This window comes from Branchiostoma lanceolatum, chromosome 14 (genome assembly GCF_035083965.1).
Source record: "Branchiostoma lanceolatum isolate klBraLanc5 chromosome 14, klBraLanc5.hap2, whole genome shotgun sequence".
Taxonomy (NCBI): domain Eukaryota; kingdom Metazoa; phylum Chordata; class Leptocardii; order Amphioxiformes; family Branchiostomatidae; genus Branchiostoma; species Branchiostoma lanceolatum.
The window spans coordinates 18324712-18347003 of NC_089735.1; the positions used below are offsets into that span (position 1 = coordinate 18324712).

The 22292-nt window shown below is 39.4% G+C and overlaps 1 protein-coding gene across 1 annotated transcript; it reads left to right on the plus strand.

Moving 5' to 3' along the window:
* Nucleotides 1–3519: 3519 nt before the first annotated feature.
* On the plus strand, nucleotides 3520–4552 carry LOC136448803 (uncharacterized). Its single transcript, XM_066448451.1, has 2 exons — nucleotides 3520–3561; nucleotides 3743–4552. Exons 1-2 carry the CDS (start codon nucleotides 3520–3522, stop codon nucleotides 4550–4552), a joined length of 852 nt encoding a protein of 283 aa, XP_066304548.1.
* The last annotated feature ends 17740 nt before the right edge of the window (nucleotides 4553–22292 follow it).

A 22292-nucleotide genomic window follows, 5' to 3' on the forward strand; every position in this document is an offset into this window, starting at 1 on the left:
TGCCGTGAAGGTTTGGTATAGTGATTAAACACTCTTTCACACTGCAGGCAATTACAAAATATCCCCCCCCCCCCCCACTGGAGTTAATCCCCCGCCTTATCGGCGACAACGGGTGTCCATTCTAACGGAAGATCTCAAAATCATTCAGAAGGGTTCGACGCGTAGTTAATCTATAAGAACTGTGGATTCATGAGTGCCTAATCTCGTGCAGCAGCCCCTTGCCGTGGCAGATCGATTATCACCAACACTGAATGATTCATGTACGTACGGGGTGCGAGGCTCGTGCACTTGTCGATAGCAATCGGTAGAAGATGTCTGTTGACTTCTTTTCTAAAAACAAACACAACTTGTTGACAGATTAGGTGAGGATTTACGTATAGAACCTCTTGAATTTGGGTTCCTCAATGTCATATAGGAAAAGAAGTTTATTTCTGTGTTGACATTGCATCCAATACGGTATGATGAAATGCTACATACATGCGACTGTCTTGGGCCAATCCAAACCACCTAGATATGTAATAAAAACATACATGCAACAGGCTTTGAAATGCAGAGATCTCAAATGACCTCTGCCTTACAGGTGAATTTAAAGGGCTTCTGTAAATGCAATACAATGGAATATCTATGATATATAACCTGTATGTTGGTTTATTATCATTCCTTTGCGGTTATTCATCTATTCATATAATAGTTATTTTATTTGTCTCATTTTTATTCATTGTTGTCTTGTATCTCTTATTTATCATTTTTGTCATTATTTATTCTCATTGGTTAGACTCCGATCTGTCATCTATGACCAATAGATTCTTTTATCTGAACAGAAGAATATTTTCTTCTGAATCTAAAACAAATATGTGCATACGCATCGTATTATACGTTATTTCTGTTCCGTTAGCTAAAAGGTGTTTGGTTTGATTAGGCAGAAAGAATGTTAATATTCGGGTCATCATTCAGTGGTAGCGCCAGATTATTTATCTTGTCCTATGAAAATGTATGGTAACTTCGTAGCATCCTCCTATGTGCAACGAAACAGAGTGGGATGCTCTGAAGAAATCATAATATTTTTGGAAGTGTCCAAAAAATAGATACATGACTTGATGCAAAGTAAACCAGAAATGTTGCCACCGTAAATCTAGCCTCTTACAATTGTTTTATAAAAAGACGGTGTTGGCTCGAGCATGTTGACGAAATCAAAATTTGCACAACAATGGCATGCGACCCATCACATTTGCCATCTGTTGCACAGGAAGGTCCCTCCAGATGCTGCCGGAGTTTAGCAAAGTATTAAATTAACGATGGCTATGGGCAGCGGATAAGATTGTATTTACGACCATTGCACAAGATAGATTAGACGAGTACATGTTTTCCTATGCGTCCTGATAGCAAAAATACCTTAGTGAATATGGTACTTCAGCAATTATTTTTTTTTGGAGGGGGGGGGGCGGCTTTCTTAACGAATATATCTGGGCCCATTTCTAGCTCGCGATTTTCTATCTTCCGTTCCCTGCAGGCTCCAACATCGAAGTTATCATCCTCCTGTGATTGATGGGGTCTATATAAATTGTCAGAAACGGAACCAATTCTGCCATCAATTTCCTACAGGTCAGATCACCGCCAATTCACACCGCGTCTTTTGTAACCGGGGAAGATTAACAGCAAATTTCATGGTCAGTCCGCGGTGTCAGCCGTTTGTTCAAACACATATTTGAGAGGCGTTTTGAGTGTCGGAGGTCGCCACGAGTTGGCAGATAGCTCGGAGATTTCACGGCCCCATAACCATTGTGGATATACAATGCCGCCATCCTAACCTCCATATAGGATACTTATTGATGAAAAATGAACTGACATGGAACCTTCTAGGTTAACGCTTATTTAGGTGAAACTGGCGCTGACAGCCCTTTGGTACTTGCAACATGCAACAAAGTGAAAAGGTTGCAAATATTACGTTACTAAAACAGCAGATGAAACTTGGTCATCCAACTTTGTATAGTGCAAGTCTGGAATCTTACCAAGCCTCAGCTAGCAGCACATATAAGGAGGTAGGGCGAAGCCAATTGACGTCTGACGCCATGCTAGTGTGCCTTTATGTGCTGATCTTTAAGTCAATATTTGTGGTCAAACGTTAAAAGTTGTTTACACATCTGCTACAAAAATCCTTTGAAAAATCACGACAAATCTTTGCGTAAGTTCTGGCCGACCTGCAGCCTCACAGTTGAGCTCCTTGTTCCAATTACTTGGTAACTGGGAGACCCTGGTGTGTTGTTTTGTGTTGGCAACTTAATATCAATCACGTCTGAGGAAGAATATGTCGTGTTTCTGGTTACGGTACTGAAGAAATTAGGGTCGATATTTGGGGATCTTGAAGAAGGAAGCACAATGTTTACTACACATCCCTATATCTACTGTTGAAGGCCTTAATCTGAGTGTGAAATACAGGAACTCTGAAAGTAAATATGCAATAATTGTTGGATTCTGTTTTGGATTTTTATCTCACAGATATCAGATGGACAGTTTAACCCTATATAGACCGGGCTCCCAAAATCCAACCCCTCGTCCTCGTCGTGGGAGGTGGTAACAGGAGGAGTAGGCCAGCCCACACCATCGGCACACCGAAACTTCTGGCTAACGGGGCTCTGGTAAAACGGCTACGACAGGCCCAGCAAGTCGGTAGCTGAATAAATGTTGCTAAACGTACTATAAGGAGAGGTAAAAGGACGGATCAAGACGGACAACGACCTGGAAGTGGAAAAGGACTACGAGTTCAACAAATGGCTATGGTAGAAAGAATTGGAACCTGGAACGTCTGTGGCTTAAGAGATTAGGAACCGGAGATAGTAGACTTCATGAACAAACGCAGAATCACAGTCATGGGTCTGGCAGACTGTAGAAGGAGTGGAAAATGATGCAAGGAGATCCACTCCAACTACGTCCTCATATGGAACGAAGTAGAACAACGCCAGAGGGCAAAGCACGGTGTAGCTTTCATCCTGCACCCGGATACCGCAAAGAACCTTACCGACACAGCGTACATTTCGGAGATGGTAATCAGGATCACAATCAGGGAAAAGGACAGAATTACCAATTACATACAAGTCTACGCCCCATGCAATTACTCTTACTCTGACCAGGAAAAGGATGACTTCTTTGAGGAAGTCTCGGACAGTCTTTCCCTGGTACCAGATGGAGAGGAAGTAATTGTAATGGGCGACTTTAACGGTAGGGTTGGGAGGAAGGAGAGATCCTTGGACAAGACATCTAGGCCCCCACGGTGACACCAACACAGATTGTAAGTACAATGGATACCAGCTCCTGAGTCTCTGTGCAGAACATGACCTCTTCGTCACAAACACTCTCTTCCAACATCGTCGCAGCCACACCCAGACATGGTATAGATGGAATGACCTGACCAAAACATCCCAAATCGACTTCATCCTCACCAGAACAACAAGGAGGAGCAGGGTCCACGATGCTAGGGTCATACAAAACGCAGGACTGGACACAGACCACCGACCAGTGGTGATGTGGATAGATGGGAATTCAACCAAACCACAAAGAAGGAAGGTGACACCAGAGGAACAAATTCCAGTTATAATTAACTGGCAAAAGTTCAGGAAGAGCATGGACATTCAAGAAGAAACAAGAAGGAAGGTTACGGAAAGTCTGGAACACATCGACACAAACATATATGACAGTAATCGAAGCTTGGTGCACCTTCAGAGACACTCTTCTCAACACTGTCTAGAAGGCTTGTGGGACCAAGGGACAGAATAGGGGACAGAGAAAGGCCACCGTCTGGTGGAACGACGAAGTGAAGGAAGCAGTAAAAGAGAAAAAAAAGACTCTTCAGTGTGTGAAATCGCAGACACATGAAGACTATGTCAATTACAGACTAGTCGGAAGGAACAGCAAGAGAGTGGTCAAGACTGCAAAGGACTCATCCTGGACTGACTATGGGAGACACCTTACTGAGCTGTGCAAGCAGTCACCGCGGGAGTTCTATAGGAGCATCAGGGCCATACGGTTAAGAGACGGGCCATACAACCCAGTCTCTGTTATAAATGATAAGGTCATTAAGGATGGCAATCCCCTCTATGAGTATGAGGACAGTGACATCAGGGAGAGATGGGAAGACTATTTCAGAGAGCTACTGAACCCGGTCGATGGAATCAGCACTTCTGAAAAGTTCAAGCCCAGACACCCGGAACATAAAGAACCCAACAAGGAAGAGGTCAAAAGAGCCGTGAGGTCAAGTCCCAAGAACAAGGCAGCTGGAGTAGATAGAATCATCACTGAAGCCATCACGGCCTGTGGAGAGACTGGCATTAAGTGGCTAACTACGATCTTCCAAAAGGCTTGGGAAGAAAGACGTGTTCCGGATGACTGGCAGAGGGCACTTGTAATGCCCATATGGAAAAGGAAAGGGAGCAAGAAGGACTGCAACAAATACAGAGGCATATCCCTGCTCAGCCACACAGGCAAGATCTTCACCAAGATCTTGGAGCAGCGCACACGGGCAATAATTGTTCTCCAAGCAGAGGTTTTGGTCGAGTAGGGTAGGGTAGGATTGTCCGGGATTTTTATGTCTGTCTCCCTTCACCTCTGCGAGATAACGGAACACATCAAGCCTTTTAAATCTAATCATTTTGACACATAAAGGTCATTTTGTAAGTAGGTGCTAAGTCTGCCAAGGGAGTCTAGTGTTTCTGCCCTCGCGCCACGGGTGTTTCCGGTCTTCCGGTCCAGGAACGCAGTGACCCACTGTACATACGTTTTGGAAAAGAAAATGCTCGTATAGAACTACTCGAGACTGTTCAGTGTAACAGAATAACGCTTACTAGGAGTTCGTATAAAATCGTGTGCAAAAACACCAGCTCTAGCGAGACGATATAGAGCGTCAGAATTTTGACTTGCAAGTCTGTTTTCTATTATTTTATCCTCCCTACAGCTGCCACATTAATTCTAAGACTCAAATGTGCCTAAGATTTACTGTTGATGGTTATATAGATAACTGTTTACAGTCGATGTAACTAATTTATTTCGCTAGTTTAAAAACAAAACGCTGAAAATATGACAAAGGATTTCAGTAAGGCTTTGAAATATCCGGCTACTCGTGCAAAAAAAACATTACTATCATAATAATACAAAGTTCAAACAAGGAAATTGTCTACCGTACATATATTCTTTTCATTCTTTCCTTGTATGCCATTGTGGAGTCCTTAGCACCACAGAAACAGCCACAATCTTTGTCAAAAACACTGCTGCTAGCTGACCGCATGTAGCCGTAATTGCAATCCAAGTACGTTTTTTCCATGTCAGTATATCTGGTTCAGCCTCAGATTGGCATGTACAAAAGGTAAGGGAAACCAGCACACTTATCGAAAAGAGAAGGGGTCTTTTCCAGTATGAGTGGATCATACAAATCTGTCTGGATATGCAGCTTGTATAGCCTGTGTTTACACAAGCTCTCGGCCGGAGGTTTCTGACCAGGGGGATGGCGGTCACAGGACCTGCCGGCCACTAGGAGCGCGATTCGTCAGGATAGCAGCTTGTACTCTTCAGTACAAATCTGGTGTGTTATGCCTTGAGGCAGTTTACCGGGTATACAATGTCAACTAACTAACAAACAAACATATAAACTAAGTAGCAGTTGGAATAATGTTGCAGTTGCCTCATAAACACCTGAAACACCATATACAGGATACATGTATGCAAGGACATTATAATGTCCTTGATGTACAAGAATGTACATGTATGTAACTTTCATCATTCAAATAGTAGAGTCAAGTCAATAAGCACAGGAACTTAAGCTACATCATGCAATTTATTTAGAAGATTAACCTATTCATGAAAAGACTTAACACGTGAACAATCCGATCTAATTCGATGCACCGTGATGGTAACGAGGTGAAAATAATAAATTTGTACATTTAATTTAAAGCACCCAAACAACCCCTTGGGAGGGAGGGGGTTAAACCACTTGCTGACAAAAGGTTCAAAGCAAAATGTAAAATTTTTGGTGCAAGATGAAGACTTTTTTTGCATGTGACGATGTCTGAGCGACAATAATCAAATAGAATTTTTTCTAGATAGTTTTCCACGTGTTTGTTTTGTTTTACACGCACGTTTCTTTTCTCAAATGTTCCGGCAGGAACGTAGGTAATTTTTTTTTTGTCTCCGGCGATTGTTTCCTATTTTATATCCAGGAAAATTGCGTAAGTAAGGTACAGCCAGGTACACTAAACTGCAGTTATGGTGCACCAATACCCAAAAAATCTTGCCGTAAACTTGCCACTCCAGATTCTGAAGCCTAGATAATTTTCTACGTGCATGTCCATCGATTCCGTCCTTATATGCCCTCCCCCTCCGTCTCACCGCCATCACGCACCCTCCCCCGACCTTCGTCGGCACCATCGTCCAAGTATGGTTCAACGATGTAATCTCTCCCTCGGCCCCTCCACTGGCTCCTTACGCTGGACAACTTCAAATTAGGCCTGCACACTCGAGGAGGAGTCGGAACACCGATCTGTTGCGTCCGCCATTTTCTGCAGTACACCACGCCGTTCGCTGAGCGGAGCTTGTCTGTAGATGACGTCGTAGCGCGTTCGGCCGCGCAATCCGTAGGTTGTTCGGCAGGTGTCGAAAATCGGACTTGTTGAAAACCCGTAAAAACTCTATTTCTTAACTTTGGCGATTGAAAACTATATCAACACGTTTCAATATATGTATAGTTTCTGTATGTATGTGTCCATTTTACACAACTGATCATGTTTCGTTTAGCCTTTAATGTACATTGTTAGCGGTCGACAAAAATAAATGTTAGGGACGGCAGGTTTTTGCTTGGGTAACCAGAAACACAACTCAGCCAAGTTTGCACCAAGCATACTGTCATATCCAAAACGTACTACAACCGGTTCTATTAGCTTTTAGTTACCACCTATGCATTTACTGACAGCAAAAAGAATGAACGTCGCCCCTACTTGGGTTGAATGCCACGCGGCCAAACGCCAAGGATAAGGCTTCCGTAGCTTTTAGCACAAAAACATACGTAAAGAGACTTCGTAACTAAGGACTTGACGTAGAAAACGTCAAGCCTGCTGATATGAAGTAGCAGTGATGGGTTTAACGGTGGCAGCAACACAAGACGAACAGCATCAGATTTCCATACATGTACGTGTATGAAACGTGAAGTGTCTTGGGTTTTAACCACACGAATTTGTAACCATACCCGGATAATAGACATGTCAGTCTCTTCACCATCATCAATCTCCAAGGCTCGGAGATTTCTGTTGACGTTGCAGCGGAACGGAAAGAGCTTTGGGCTTCTATTCCATAAGGCGTGTTGATGGACGAACAGGAGGTCTCACAACGTATGTGTGAAGTTTCTCTTGTATGGCGGCCTAGATATGTCGAAAGTTTTTTCTAGCTATTCTAACAAAGTACTCATTGCGAGGACATTCATTCGCCCCCCCTCATAACTTCCAAACGGTATGGTGTATCATCACCAGATTTGCAGGGAATGATGCACACGCGAACTTTAATAATTTCTGTAATTTTGGTGACGTTACGACGTAATATGACGTAAATATGACGTCATCGATGTGATTTTTTGGCTAAATATGGAATTCCCGTAATATTTAAAGGTATTGAACAAAAAAGTGTGTCATATTGATGTCAAGGTATACCAAGACATCTGACGTCAATGGTAACTACGTTGATGTCAAAGGATGACGTCATGTGTTGTTAGCGATCCCTAGAGATCCGCCATCTGGGATCGGCCATTTTTTTTGAATGAAAAAAAACAACTTTTTTTCAACATATGACCCCAAAACACACTTAAAATAGACTAGAAACGTTAATCTGAATGTTTATGGTAAAGAAAATACCAGGTAGTGACGATTTTGAAGGCGAAAAAGCATGTTGAAACCTAAAATAGTGATATGGTCCGCCATCTTGGATTTAGACCGATTACGTCATCACATTAGCATAAATTATGAATATTAATACATTTAAACATGTAGGAAAACTAGTGTGGTTGAGCAAAAAAGCCTGAGAAATATCATTGTTTAAAAAAGAAATGTGATTTTTGCATAAAATGCCTGTTAGAAACCGGTTGCCATGGCAACAAGAAAAATAATAAACTTAAACCATTATCATAAAATTGTAGCCAACTAAATTTTAGGAAAAGACACCAAGTTTAGTAGTCCTAGCATACGTCGTTTGGCAGTTATACGAAGTCAAAGTTGGGGCGGGCACTTTTAGCCCCCCCCCCTCCACAGTCTAGATAGGGTAAGAAAAAAATCTATGTGATATTCTAAGGCTTTTAAAGGGGCATATTGTAGAATCTGGTTGGCAAAAATTACAAATAGTAAGAATTTGAAAGATCTACACTAAGATTCACATTTGTAACTTATTTATTACTTATTTCCAACATATTCCCGTCATTTTGTTACATTTCCATCATTAATGAACGACGAAAAACGCAAAAACGTGTAAAATCTGGTTCATTTACATATTAACTTGTGTCCCGCAAGTTAATATGCAAATAAGCCAGCGTAGAACGCTAAGAAATAACCGAATCGACCGTTGCGGTCGGTGTTCGAGCGTCACAGGAAAATCACCAAAAGTGAACTAACTTCAGAACGTCGCCCGTTCGATCGCGTGATCGGCGGTTCGTCGGAATGTTGGACGAAATGGCGGACAAGTCAAGCGGCGGTGGGGATTGCGTACATAATTTTTTTTTCAAGACGATCGCACGACACTACAAAGTCGCATCCATACGTGATAAATATTGCTGTGCAGTGTAATAAGGTAGATGCAACTAATGATGTAGAAAAATTATCAAAAACAAAGAAAATTATTATGACTATAGATGAACGGAGACAAGGATTCCGTACACTGGGCACTGGAGTCTCCTGAGTCATGAGGCAGACTGACTGTGACTAAATAATGCTGGCTCTGCTTACTGAAGTTCTATCCGCTATTTATTCGTCTTGCTGTCTTTACTGACTGAATCGTCGTTCCTCAGAAATCCCCCGTCTTTTTTCTTCTGTCTACAACGGACAGACATCTAAACAATGGTCTACTCAAACTGCATTAGTTACTTCATTTTACACTGTTATCGGATTTGTTATTAATAGTAGTTTAACTCCTTTAAGAATTATACATAGATTTACACGTTGTTCATACTAATGGCACAGCAATTACAGTCTAAATCCAATTACAATCTTAATAGTGTGTCTTCCTGTAAGTTGATAACGATTGAACTAGCAGACGTTTGCGACATGTTGCCTACTTTTTCGGTATATTGACCATTGTCGAAGAGTAAAAATTGTTGGAAAGTATTATTTTTATTTCAAAATTAGGTGAAAACAAAAAAATTCATCCATAAAATTTACTTGCTGTGGCCTTATGCGTAATCAACACATGCCAACATCATATTCAGATATGCCCAAGTGCAATGATAGAGTATTCTAGCGGCATCCCTATGCAAAATAGATCAGTCCAAATTACTTCTACTCAAAATTTCATAGATAGTTTATTGGTATGTTCTTAACCAGAAATATTCATATTAACGTTTCTAGTCTATTTTCATAGTGTTTTGGGGTTATTAGTAAACAAAAATGTATTTTGAAAAATTCAAAATGGCCGATCAAAGATGGCGGATCCAAAGGGACAGCTAAATACACATTCTTTCACGTCATTTCGACGTCATAATAGTTACCATTGACGTCAGATGTCTTGGCAGACCTTAGCATCAATAAGACACACTTTTTTGGTTTAATACCTTTAGATATTAAGCGAATTACCTATTTACCTAAAACAAATCACATCGATGACGTCATAAATACGTCGTATTGCGTCGAAATGATACCAAAATCACAAGATCATTAATGTTATTTACATCACCCGCTGTAAATTTGGTGATCATACACCATATCGTTATGACAGGGGGGGGTGGCGGCAGGGCAGCTTGTGGGAACGAAAAATATGATATAAAAGACAACAAAAGACACAAAACGTAAAACATTACTCCTAACCATATATTGTGCATTTTCTTGATATGCTTTCTTTATTTATTTTTCGTTTTCGCAAACAGCCCGACGGGGCCCGGATTGGAAATGGGACCAAAGCATAAACCTCCCACCCCACCCCAGATTTTTAAAAATAAACAGTCTAGATAGGGTTAAATCAGTAAACAAAATAAAGTTGATACCATAGTTAAATCATACACTATTCTACCGTTGATTATCGACATCATTAGGATCCATATTTGAATTGTAAATACAATTAGTTTCCTACATCATGATGATATGTAATATCCCATTTATTAGAGGCATTTATGTTTTTCATGCATGTTGATGACAATAACGGATGATTGCTTCGAAACGGGCAATATGATAGCTAATGTTGACCTCAGGGGTCATTTCTTATTACAGGCAATATCGGGCGTCCTGTTATTTCATGTCGTTAGTGACGTTTCAATTAAACTTTAAATCATGTACATCATTATATATGGCTCCGTGTGTGTACTGTCTTGGGTTTATTTTATCATACAGTCATATTATATTTCACATCTTGGATGCACGTTCTTTGTCCTGTCATGAATATTTTTTTTAATTGCTAGCGTACTTGTACCAATAAGTGTACGCCAAGATTTTGCTGGTTTCGATATTTGGACGTCTTCTTGGTCATATTTAAGATGTCGATTCAATTTGAAATGATACGTGAAAGGCTACTGCTCTATAACGTGCTTATGCCTTATGGCAAATCAATCTGGACTCATAACGAAATCATACATTCATTGACCGATCTATGAAATTTTAGGTCGCTGTGCGGTCACAGCCCTAGTAGAATGAGCGTATTACGAAACAAAGGTGGTCACATCAGTGGCTAGCGACCCGGCCACATGGATTCGTGTTGGAATGATGAGTTGTTGTTCCTCTACTGAGTGTTCAAAAGGTCGTGTTTCTATTGACCTAGCGTGACACGAAGCCATGTGCCTCCGGGCAACTGTGCCTCTACCGTGGAAAATAGGCGACATGGGTGTTACGATGTTCTTATGAATATCGCATGCATGGCATCGTGCATCACATATCAAAATAGAAGCCTTATCGAGTTCTTTTGAGAACTCCTGACATTCCAGAAATAATCACAAGCCAATGACTACAACTTTAAATAGTTCTATATATTGATCGAATATGCCTAAAATTTATTGAATCTTTACAGAAATAAGTAACAAAAAGGCGTCCCATCAATGAAAAGCTCACAAAATATGAACCTGTTCATTCAATGTCTAATACTAGCATTTGGTGTTTTTTAAACTAGGTACGCAACATTGTGAATTTGCATATTCAAAGCCAATTTAACGTAGCTTGTTCAAGCGCACTACACATTTTAGTCACCCATCTAATATGTTATATCAGGTTGATAGTAATAGTGATATCCGTCATCTTACTAGATCTACTCTAGGGTGTATATTCTCGAAATGTTATATTTTTTAATGACAAAATGAGAATATTCCACGGTCATAAATGTCATTAAAAGACAGAATGTAGTTTTGTATCATTATCAGAAGTCTTGGGGCTAATTTCACAACGGTACCTGCCAGCGTGTTTCAATGGCAGTTAATTGTGCTCTTCGTCTCTGTCTGATGTCTTTCGACGTGTTTTATTTTGGTTATTCAGTTCCGTCCTCTCGCGCGTGCCTCCTTTGACTTATGGAAGTTCTTGCGGGTGTCGTTCCAGGCCGACTATCAAATGTAACTCCCGATGAATGAGGATCAGGGCTGTTGAACTTTGCCAGAAGAACATTATTAACCTCCACGTGGCCACCGGTATCCCGTGGAATAGGCTATAAACTGATAAATCATCTGCTTTCAGCAAGTCATTTTTCATCCTTAGAAGATATTTGTAATTTCTCGTCCTCTACGCAATACCTTCTTCTTGGCATGCGGCTCTTCCGCAGGATCTGCGCAGCTTTCTCGCGCTTTCTGGTGAAATAAATCAGCACTAAGGGATTCACCACGCAGTTTGAAAATGCCAACCAGTGAGAGATGGGATAGACGTAGTCATGTAATCCATTCGCGTACTTCGTGGGCAAGTCAAAATATATATACAACATCCAGCAGATATACAGTGGTAGCCATGTGAGTAGAAACGCCATCCTTATGACACTGAGAATGGAAGAGGTTGTGAGACGTTTGGGATTGGAAGGGGGGGGGGTCTCTCCTTCCTCATAGAGTTGCGAAATCTTCTTTAAGCTCTTCGATGGGACTGTGTTTTGCAACGTGTGAAACGCTGTAGCCTTCCAGTGGTTCTCGACACCGCGGGTATTTCTACGCAAAGAAGACTATCACGTTGACAAACAGAGGTCCAAGCAAGCATACTGCCATTAGGAATCCGTTGTACACGAAACTAGTGTGATGATGCCCATTCCTCGTCGCAGTATCTTCGTATTCGGTAGGGTTTTCTGTTGTCTGAAGACGTCACAAAGATGAAGTGGGGCAGACTGATGGCAATAGATGTAGTCCATATCAGTGCGAGGAACGGCAAGGCTTTTATGGCATCTTCTTATCTCCTTTTTGTCGCCATCATCTAGCGATACATGTAGAATCAATGCAAAATGGAATTTTAGTTCTAATAGAAATATCGCTATTCCAAGTATAACATAGCTTCTATAGAATACATCATCATAAAATGGTCTTTAATATGTCTTGTTTCACTATGTTTGGGTGCCACATGTAGTGTTCAGATAAAATAACTTGCAAGAATTCAAATTTAAGTCAAAGAGTGAATATATCATACTCATGATTGCCACGTTGACTCAGTATCTGGGCTATAACATTATCAGGGTGCAGACGCATGCTTTGACTTGAACCAAATGTAGATATCCTATCTTGCATCTTTGAGAGGTTTGAATGTGGCATAATGACTTCATTCGCCGAGAAGATTATATTATTATGAATGTTTTGATGTATGGACTTATTTTGTATTTAGATGTTCTACTGTTTGGCACCCGACATCAGCAACACTGTCTGGGTGACCTGTGCAATTTCAATAACAAATAGAATATACCGTACACTGACCCATGGCAATGAGATGATATCATGGACTGAGAATCGAATACAATGCTGTTATACAGTGCAAACCGGTAACACGTGGTCACCTAGCCCACACGGTCACTCACGCATCAGCGTACTGTTATGTTGTAGGTAAATGTATACAGTTGTAGATTCCAACAGTGAAAAATGCATAAAGGTTGATGTGTTTATAGACGTTGCAAAATTGAGCACTGAGTTTGAAAGTTGGCCCCGGCTTCATTTCGACGTCTCAGTTACGATATATAGATTGGAAGTATAAAAAAGTGGAACAATTTGTTGATTGCTTAAATAAATGGTCCCGGGACCACAGTTTGAAGTCCTTAAAACTGACACCAATAAACTTGCTACTACAGTTTGTATAACCCTAGTCTCATCTACAAGTTGTAACTTAGCTTTGAGAGCGAAACTAAATCCCAAAGGTTGGAATTTATTGCGGCAAGTTCCTTTAAACTATCATTTATTAGAAAGTCGATTCCACATTTATAGAAAAATCGATTTGTAGTGAAATGAATATCATAGCCTTCATCTAGGGTGGTGTTTTATATGTCCACACCCAACGGTTTGGTCAACACAACTAGACAGCTCCGATCGATGGTGTCAAAGGGCATTTCGAAAATTGCATTTTAAAGCCACCAAATATCCGAGGAGAATTCAGTGTAAAATCAATTGTTCCTCGCAGTCACATATCACGACTACCTTGGCATGGCAGCAACATATCTGTCTAGTAACTCCGCTAGAAATATAGCCAAGAGAAATAGGTCATTTGATTAAGGAGTGGCATGGCTTGTACGTAAGGACCAACATTCCCCCAAGGCAATGCCGTGTACGTGTTGTTCGTGACACAAAATTGCCAGCAACCAGACATATAAGATAAAACATAGAACGCGAACAATACACTATAAACCTCAAATGGGAAAGAAGGATCTGCCTTGTCAAAAAGGTTCACTATGATCCATGTAGCAAGATAGATTACTCTGCATGGATTTTAAAACTGTTACTACTCACATGGTCACGGGAAAACGTTTGGAACACGCCACGCTGTTTCTCTTTACTACATTTCCAGTAGCGGCTCTAACGTTGCACTGAACGTTGAATTCACATCAAGAAGGAGGTTTTAGTGTAATGTATCGCGATCTGAAATGTTTATGGCGATGTCAATGAATACCTGCTCTCCGCTATTCAACAGTATTCCCCTCAACCATCACTGCGGAAAATTCACTGGTACACGGCCACTAGTACACTAAAACCAACTGTTTTGAAGGGAACATGTACGTCGACGATACATTCTCAATTTAAATTTTACTTCTAATGCCAAACAGACATGTCCAGAGTTGAAAATTAATCGAGCGGAAAGTTAAATCAGGTTGTCGTGTGAGAAGAACCTCTCAAGACTATAATCTACTCCAGATAAGATAACAGCAGCGGCGTTTTTTTTTATTTCCTGGTTCTGAGATATTCAAATCATCTGTGGTTACACTATAGTGGCTTGCAGGGTTGCCTATCTCCATTAGTCCACAGTTTCCAGTTCACGCTTTGCTAATGAAGTGTGAATGCGGTCAAATATAGGTGACGGTACTTCTCTATTCTTCGGCATAATCTGTATCCTTAGAATCGCAAGGTGAGTAAAGGAAGACATATTGATAAGGTACAGTGAAGACAACCTTATTGGTGCAGCAAAAGTACAGCGACTTACGTAAGTTTTTTATAACTATGCATATAGACAAACAAGTGTATACAGATTACTATAGTAATTCATTAACGCAGAAGTTTGTGAATAAATCAACATATTGAGTTTGACGCATCACTTATACTACACGTTCAAGGGTCTAAACATTCTTTGAAATGCTAACCTATTTGTACACAATAATGGTTTTTTTCTAAAATCTAATTGAATTTATCTACCGGATAGAATGTATCAAATTCTGTTGAGCAAGCGGAAAGAAAGTTCAACAGATTTCAGTGTAGAGGTCAAAAATACAACCTTAGAATTTCAAATCTCAACGCGCATTTTCTTCCTTGTTAAGTATGAAAGCGCAATAGTCTTTGTGTATGGCTACTTACAATTGTACACAAAACATTATATACTTAGAGGCATGTATAGAGGTACATGTATTTGTCCGTCTTAGGTATTCGCAAGCTACAACCGCCGGGACATTTCTACTGTTTGAATAAAACCGCTATTCTTTCTAATCACATATCGATCCAGCCCTTTCCCACATGAACACTCAAGTACAAGAGTTTCGCATATCTCAATTAATAAGACGACATTATTATGATCCCAACCTGAAATCCTAGCAAGAACTGCACAGACAGTAGCAGCACTAGCTAGGCTTAACACCATATGGAAAGATAAAAACAAAATTAATCTTATGCACTCCCTAACTCTGTCAATTTATTTGTATGGTTGCGAAACATGGACACTTACCGCTGACCTACAGAGAAGGATTCTTGCAATGGAAACAAGATGCAACAGAAAAATTCTGGGCATTAGATATCTTGATCGTGTTACGAACGAGGAAATCTACAACAAAGTGGTACAAGCCATTGGACCAAATGGCAACCTACTGACAACTGTAATGAAGCGCAAGCTAAGATGGTTTGGTCATGTGGTAAGATCGTCAGGGCTTGCAAAAACTATACTACAAGCAACAGTGCCAGGTAGCCGAAAAAGAGGAAGACAGAGACAACGGTTGGAAGATAACATAAAAGAGTGGGCAGGACTAAGGTTATCACAAGCGATGAGAGCGGCAGAGGACAGAGTGAGGTGGAGGAGGATGGTGGATGGTCTATTCGTGGTGCCCCAACGACCCAAAAAGAGGTCAAGGGATAGGTGAGGTGGTGAGGTGATTATGCTTTGTATTGAATTGTGCTTTATATTGAATAGACGATGGGGTGTTTTTCAAAGGCATTTATTTATGAAATATTGATTAGAGCGATACTAGAGTTCATTCCAAGTCACAAAGAGGGTTTTATAATACTATTTATAATAATTTTGAAACATTTTTAATAAAAGAATTTCTGACCCACAATAGAGTCCATTCCAAGTCACCGCACGGATGTTTTTTGCCATTGTTTAGAATTAATTTGAAACAGTTGTAAGTATTTGTAATCCATATTTCATAGTTTCCAAACATTTCAAAATATGTTTACACTTTCTAATTGTTCCCACATTGTCATGGAGTATTCAAAATATTTACGGAACTGAGAACAATATTTTGATACTTTCTAAAGATAGATTACACCCCCTTGCCTTTATTTCGAATTTCCTATCTTTTTTTCGAAAGTAGAAATTCGCAGTCTGCTGTTAATTAGTTAGATTACACCCAAAAATAGACGTAGAAAGGCAGCGCTCACACCCCGCCGTGCTTTCACGGCTGGCCGCGGGAGTAAAGTAAACAAACAATTAACCTGTAAGTTAGCAGCACAACAATCTGAAAGAAACATTATCAGTGCCTAATCCCTTGGCTTCCTTATCAATCAAACCTAAAAATTTTTCAGAAACGACCCAAATATGCGACAGAAATGACAGAAAGTACTGACGGAAGCTGTATAGAAATAGTAGTCTGCCGCCCTCCCCCACGGGCCGCCCTCCCCCACGCTCTGAAGTTGAACTGGGACCAAACAACTGACCTTCAGCAATTCCATGTCCCAGTGCAAATTAAAAACGTCAATCAGCCAACAGGGTAAAGCATAGAGGCTTTATTGTTCCAGAGATTGAGAGTGGCAGATCGTGGATTTTGTCTCGCTATCAAAACTTCATGCCCGCGCTCGTGTTGTTGCATTCCCGGCAGACGGCATGACACGGGATGTTTGCAGGGAACACGCTGTCTGAAATATCATTACTATATCTATCTTTCAACATAGGTTAAGATTTAAAATACAGAATTTAAGTATAACAGCATTTCAGTGCTACATTATTACTGGAAAATTTCGTATCTGTAATCATTTTACATTGGTTTAAAGTATTAACAAGGAGTTTGCCCCCCTACACAAAGAATAGATTCTCCCAAGTAGCGGCCGCCTTTCCGGCTATCCCTTTGCATTGTGCCGAATGTCGGGCTAATTTGGCGTGGATAAACCTTTTGTTTTTGCTCATTACGTCTTGTCTTTGGCCACTGTTGGTTCCTGATCATTAGCAACATTTGCTGGCCCTTTTTGAGTAGCAAAACTACAGCAGAAATCTGGACTAGAGGAGCTCGGAGAAGGTGTCACAGCGCAGTGACTTCCTGCTCGGTCGGCGGTCCACCTCCGACCCAAAACAGGCTTTGGTAGGATTAGCGGCTCGTTACGGGGGGCAAATGACCCATATCTTTATTTCGAAATGTTTCGAAACTTGAAACAAACTAGTTTATATTTCAAATTTGTTTTGAAAAATGACCTCTTCTGACAGTCACTTTCGAAATGTTTGCAAATTCTTGAAAAATTTTCTAAAACATGGCACTCTCATATTTACTTTTTTTCTAAACATTTGTAAATATTTATAACAGTTTATAATTATACAACAATAATTCGAAGATATTATAAATATCACTCAAAAACCCGTGTGGTGACTTGGAATGGACTCGGAGTCCATTCCAAGTCACCGCACGGATGTTTTTTGCCATTGTTTAGAATTAATTTGAAACAGTTGTAAGTATTTGTAATCCATATTTCATAGTTTCCAAACATTTCAAAATATGTTTACACTTTCTAATTGTTCCCACATTGTCATGGAGTATTCAAAATATTTACGGAACTGAGAACAATATTTTGATACTTTCTAAAGATAGATTACACCCCCTTGCCTTTATTTCGAATTTCCTATCTTTTTTTCGAAAGTAGAAATTCGCAGTCTGCTGTTAATTAGTTAGATTACACCCAAAAATAGACGTAGAAAGGCAGCGCTCACACCCCGCCGTGCTTTCACGGCTGGCCGCGGGAGTAAAGTAAACAAACAATTAACCTGTAAGTTAGCAGCACAACAATCTGAAAGAAACATTATCAGTGCCTAATCCCTTGGCTTCCTTATCAATCAAACCTAAAAATTTTTCAGAAACGACCCAAATATGCGACAGAAATGACAGAAAGTACTGACGGAAGCTGTATAGAAATAGTAGTCTGCCGCCCTCCCCCACGGGCCGCCCTCCCCCACGCTCTGAAGTTGAACTGGGACCAAACAACTGACCTTCAGCAATTCCATGTCCCAGTGCAAATTAAAAACGTCAATCAGCCAACAGGGTAAAGCATAGAGGCTTTATTGTTCCAGAGATTGAGAGTGGCAGATCGTGGATTTTGTCTCGCTATCAAAACTTCATGCCCGCGCTCGTGTTGTTGCATTCCCGGCAGACGGCATGACACGGGATGTTTGCAGGGAACACGCTGTCTGAAATATCATTACTATATCTATCTTTCAACATAGGTTAAGATTTAAAATACAGAATTTAAGTATAACAGCATTTCAGTGCTACATTATTACTGGAAAATTTCGTATCTGTAATCATTTTACATTGGTTTAAAGTATTAACAAGGAGTTTGCCCCCCTACACAAAGAATAGATTCTCCCAAGTAGCGGCCGCCTTTCCGGCTATCCCTTTGCATTGTGCCGAATGTCGGGCTAATTTGGCGTGGATAAACCTTTTGTTTTTGCTCATTACGTCTTGTCTTTGGCCACTGTTGGTTCCTGATCATTAGCAACATTTGCTGGCCCTTTTTGAGTAGCAAAACTACAGCAGAAATCTGGACTAGAGGAGCTCGGAGAAGGTGTCACAGCGCAGTGACTTCCTGCTCGGTCGGCGGTCCACCTCCGACCCAAAACAGGCTTTGGTAGGATTAGCGGCTCGTTACGGGGGGCAAATGACCCATATCTTTATTTCGAAATGTTTCGAAACTTGAAACAAACTAGTTTATATTTCAAATTTGTTTTGAAAAATGACCTCTTCTGACAGTCACTTTCGAAATGTTTGCAAATTCTTGAAAAATTTTCTAAAACATGGCACTCTCATATTTACTTTTTTTCTAAACATTTGTAAATATTTATAACAGTTTATAATTATACAACAATAATTCGAAGATATTATAAATATCACTCAAAAACCCGTGTGGTGACTTGGAATGGACTCTAGTTCTAATTTTTTTTTAAAGATTGAATATAAAAATACAAATTTATTTTATTTTAATTTAATGAGAAAATTTAGAAATATGTTGAAAGCTACTGCACAAAAATCTCTTTATTTGGAATAATTTCGAAACATCTATGCGATTCTTTCACTTTTAGAAATATTTTCAAAAATGGTAGAAGATGGTTAACAATGGTAGAATGGTGATTGCCCCCATAAAAGTAGGTGCTAATCCGGCCATTCTGTCTGCTTTTGTACATTTTTGGATTTTACTGCAGGAAATTGGTTGGCGCTTTGTGGAAATAACTATTCCCTATACTCGCAAGGATGTGTGAATTGCTTTCTTACCAGCCCGCTGACCTATTTATAAAGATGTTACAAATAATGGTAAAAAAAATGGAAAGAAATAGTAGAAAATGGTGAATAATGGTAGAATGCTGTTATCATTATTTAGAAACTATTGTAAATATTACATTCTACATCATGAATATTTCTAAAGTTTTAGAAAACTTCAGAAATGTTTCTAAAGTTGAAATCACATTCAAAATATTTCAAAAGAATCAAATCTCTTACACAAATAATTGCAATAAATTGAAAATATTTCTACATTATGACAGTTGCGGTGACATGGAATGGAGTCTAGGAGGCCATATTTTATTAACGCTTGGTTTCCCTTTAATGCATTTGAAGGCAATAAGCACGGCTTTGTCTAATGGGAGCCGCCCGGTACATTTATGGCTGCAAACTCGGGGTAATCAGTTTTCATTGAAGCCCTAATAAGGAAAATAAAACAGATGATATGATCAATAGAAATTCTTATAAATGTATATATTTCACACTGTCGCTTGTGTAAAATCATGAAACAAGATTATAAGAATTATTAACATCACATCATTAACATTAACTCCATAAGTGTGGAAAAAACAGCTGGTACAAATAAAATTTAATCCATCGCTAAGAAAATTAAACTCGGCTTGTAATAACGCCACTTATATGAGATGACGTTGATGGCGTCTAACATACGATATAAAAAAATGTACAAATGTCAAGGTTAGCTATGGTGACCTTAACTGTGTTGAAGCATCAATGAAAGCAGGTTGCAGAATGAGTGGGGGGTACCATGATTTATTTTCTCATGGGACCTCCAATCATAGAGGAACATTATTCAAAAACAATGTTAGTCCCTATATTCATGAAACAAAATGTGATGTTTACGGCAGGTGGATAATTTTAGATTTGACTGTTGATGATTTTCGATTTTGTCTCGTTAATATTTATGCGCCAAATGAGGATTCGCCTGAAGTTTTCTCTAATTTATCTGATGAACTAGATGATTTTGATGCATGTAATGAAAACTTAATTACCACTGGAGATTTTAAGACAGTGCAGAATCCTTTACTGGACAGATTCTTTACCAACCGTACCTACCACCCCAAAACATATGAGGCCATATCTGAATTAAAAGGTAAACAAGTTAACAGAACTCATAACCAATGTAACAGAAAGGTTATCAGAGCTATTGAAAACAAACAAAGGTGAAAAAAGGTTGATAGAACTAATTAAAAGTGCAATTACACAATCATAGCACTGCAAGTAAACTTAAACAATCAAAGGTTTAAAGAACTTATAAACAACACATGATTGATGGTTCCCATGGAAGAACAAACAAACAGATACTTGGGATAATGCACTGTCCACCACGCCCACCCCCGGACGAACAACATTTAGTTACTGTACTAAAACAACAGCTAATTGAACTTTTGGCATAAAACTTTGTCTTGAATTAATCTTCTTTTAAAGACTACTTCAAGACATCCTAAATTGTCTTAACCTCAGTAACATATCTATTCAGAGTTTTGGTATAACACCTGGTGTTCTCAGTCCTATCGTTAGTCACTGACGAAAGACAGTGGATGCTGTCTGAAACGTCTGACTGTTTCAAAATCTTATCCAGTTGCTTGCGTAACTATTTTTGGCGTATCTTACTACCTGGATGTCTAACTTTCATCAACGTAGATACAGATATGGTCACAAATACCATTTCTAACATAATGATATACAAAATAGATTCAAATAACAATTTCATATTCTATATTCCATACGGCAAATATTGTATCAACACATTTACACACACACATCCTCCTGGTCTCACCATGATTTCGTATTTTGGCGGCTTTCCACTCTATTGATCAATATATATATAGAGAGAACAAAATTAATCAAAGTGAATCAAAATCACCATACTGGTAAACATAAGATAAGCAAAGAAAGAGAATAAAATAATAAACAGGGACATATACACATGGTGCCAAGGAACTGAAATAATAATTAAACAAATATATACTGCAAACAAAACCATATGATCATCTCTGTGAGGAGATTAGCAGTAACAAAACCATATAGATTTAAGTAATAAAAAAGTTAAATCAGTAGGGGGGCAACTCTTACAATTCCACAGGTGTTTACCATTGTAATACCGCCACCTGTGAATCTTTAGCATTCATGCCCTCACAGTCTTGTACATTGCTGACTCCAAAAAACAACGCAACACCCACTAATGCATGTATTGGGAAGAAGGAGTACTTGTTTAATTTACAAATTCACATATCCAAATTCACATAAGTGCAAAACAGAGATGTCATATTATTTCATGTCACTATATACTCATGTGGGCTTTACATCATTTGCAGCCGAAACTAAGTCTATGGCATCCACACGTTTTATTTTTTTAAATTTTTTTTTATTCATTCAAGAAAATATACAGATACAGATAAACACAAATATACATGATGAACAATAAACTACATAAAAATTAAGGACAGCTAGTCCAGTCTGAAAAACAAAAGATGCGTGCCTTTTTAACGAGTAAAGGATACACCAAAATACTAAAATACTGAACCAAAAATAGCAAACTTAACTTGTAACAGTTGACAAAACGTAAAGAGCAATAAGAATTTAATCCAAACATAAAGTTCCCCACTTACCTCGATGCAATCGCAAAATTTTACATTTGTCGGCATTTAAGTAAAGACCAGAAATTTCTGAGAAATGTTCTAGATCGGACAACAGGACGTAAAATGCCTCAAGATTTGGTTCGA

Coding starts and splice junctions, on each gene's coding strand:
- LOC136448803 (XM_066448451.1), top strand. CDS start 3,520: ATGTGGATAGATGGGAATTCAACCAAACCACAAAGAAGGAAG. Junction 3,562..3,742: donor CCAAACCACAAAGAAGGAAG/GTGACACCAGAG, acceptor AACACTGTCTAG/AAGGCTTGTGGGACCAAGGG.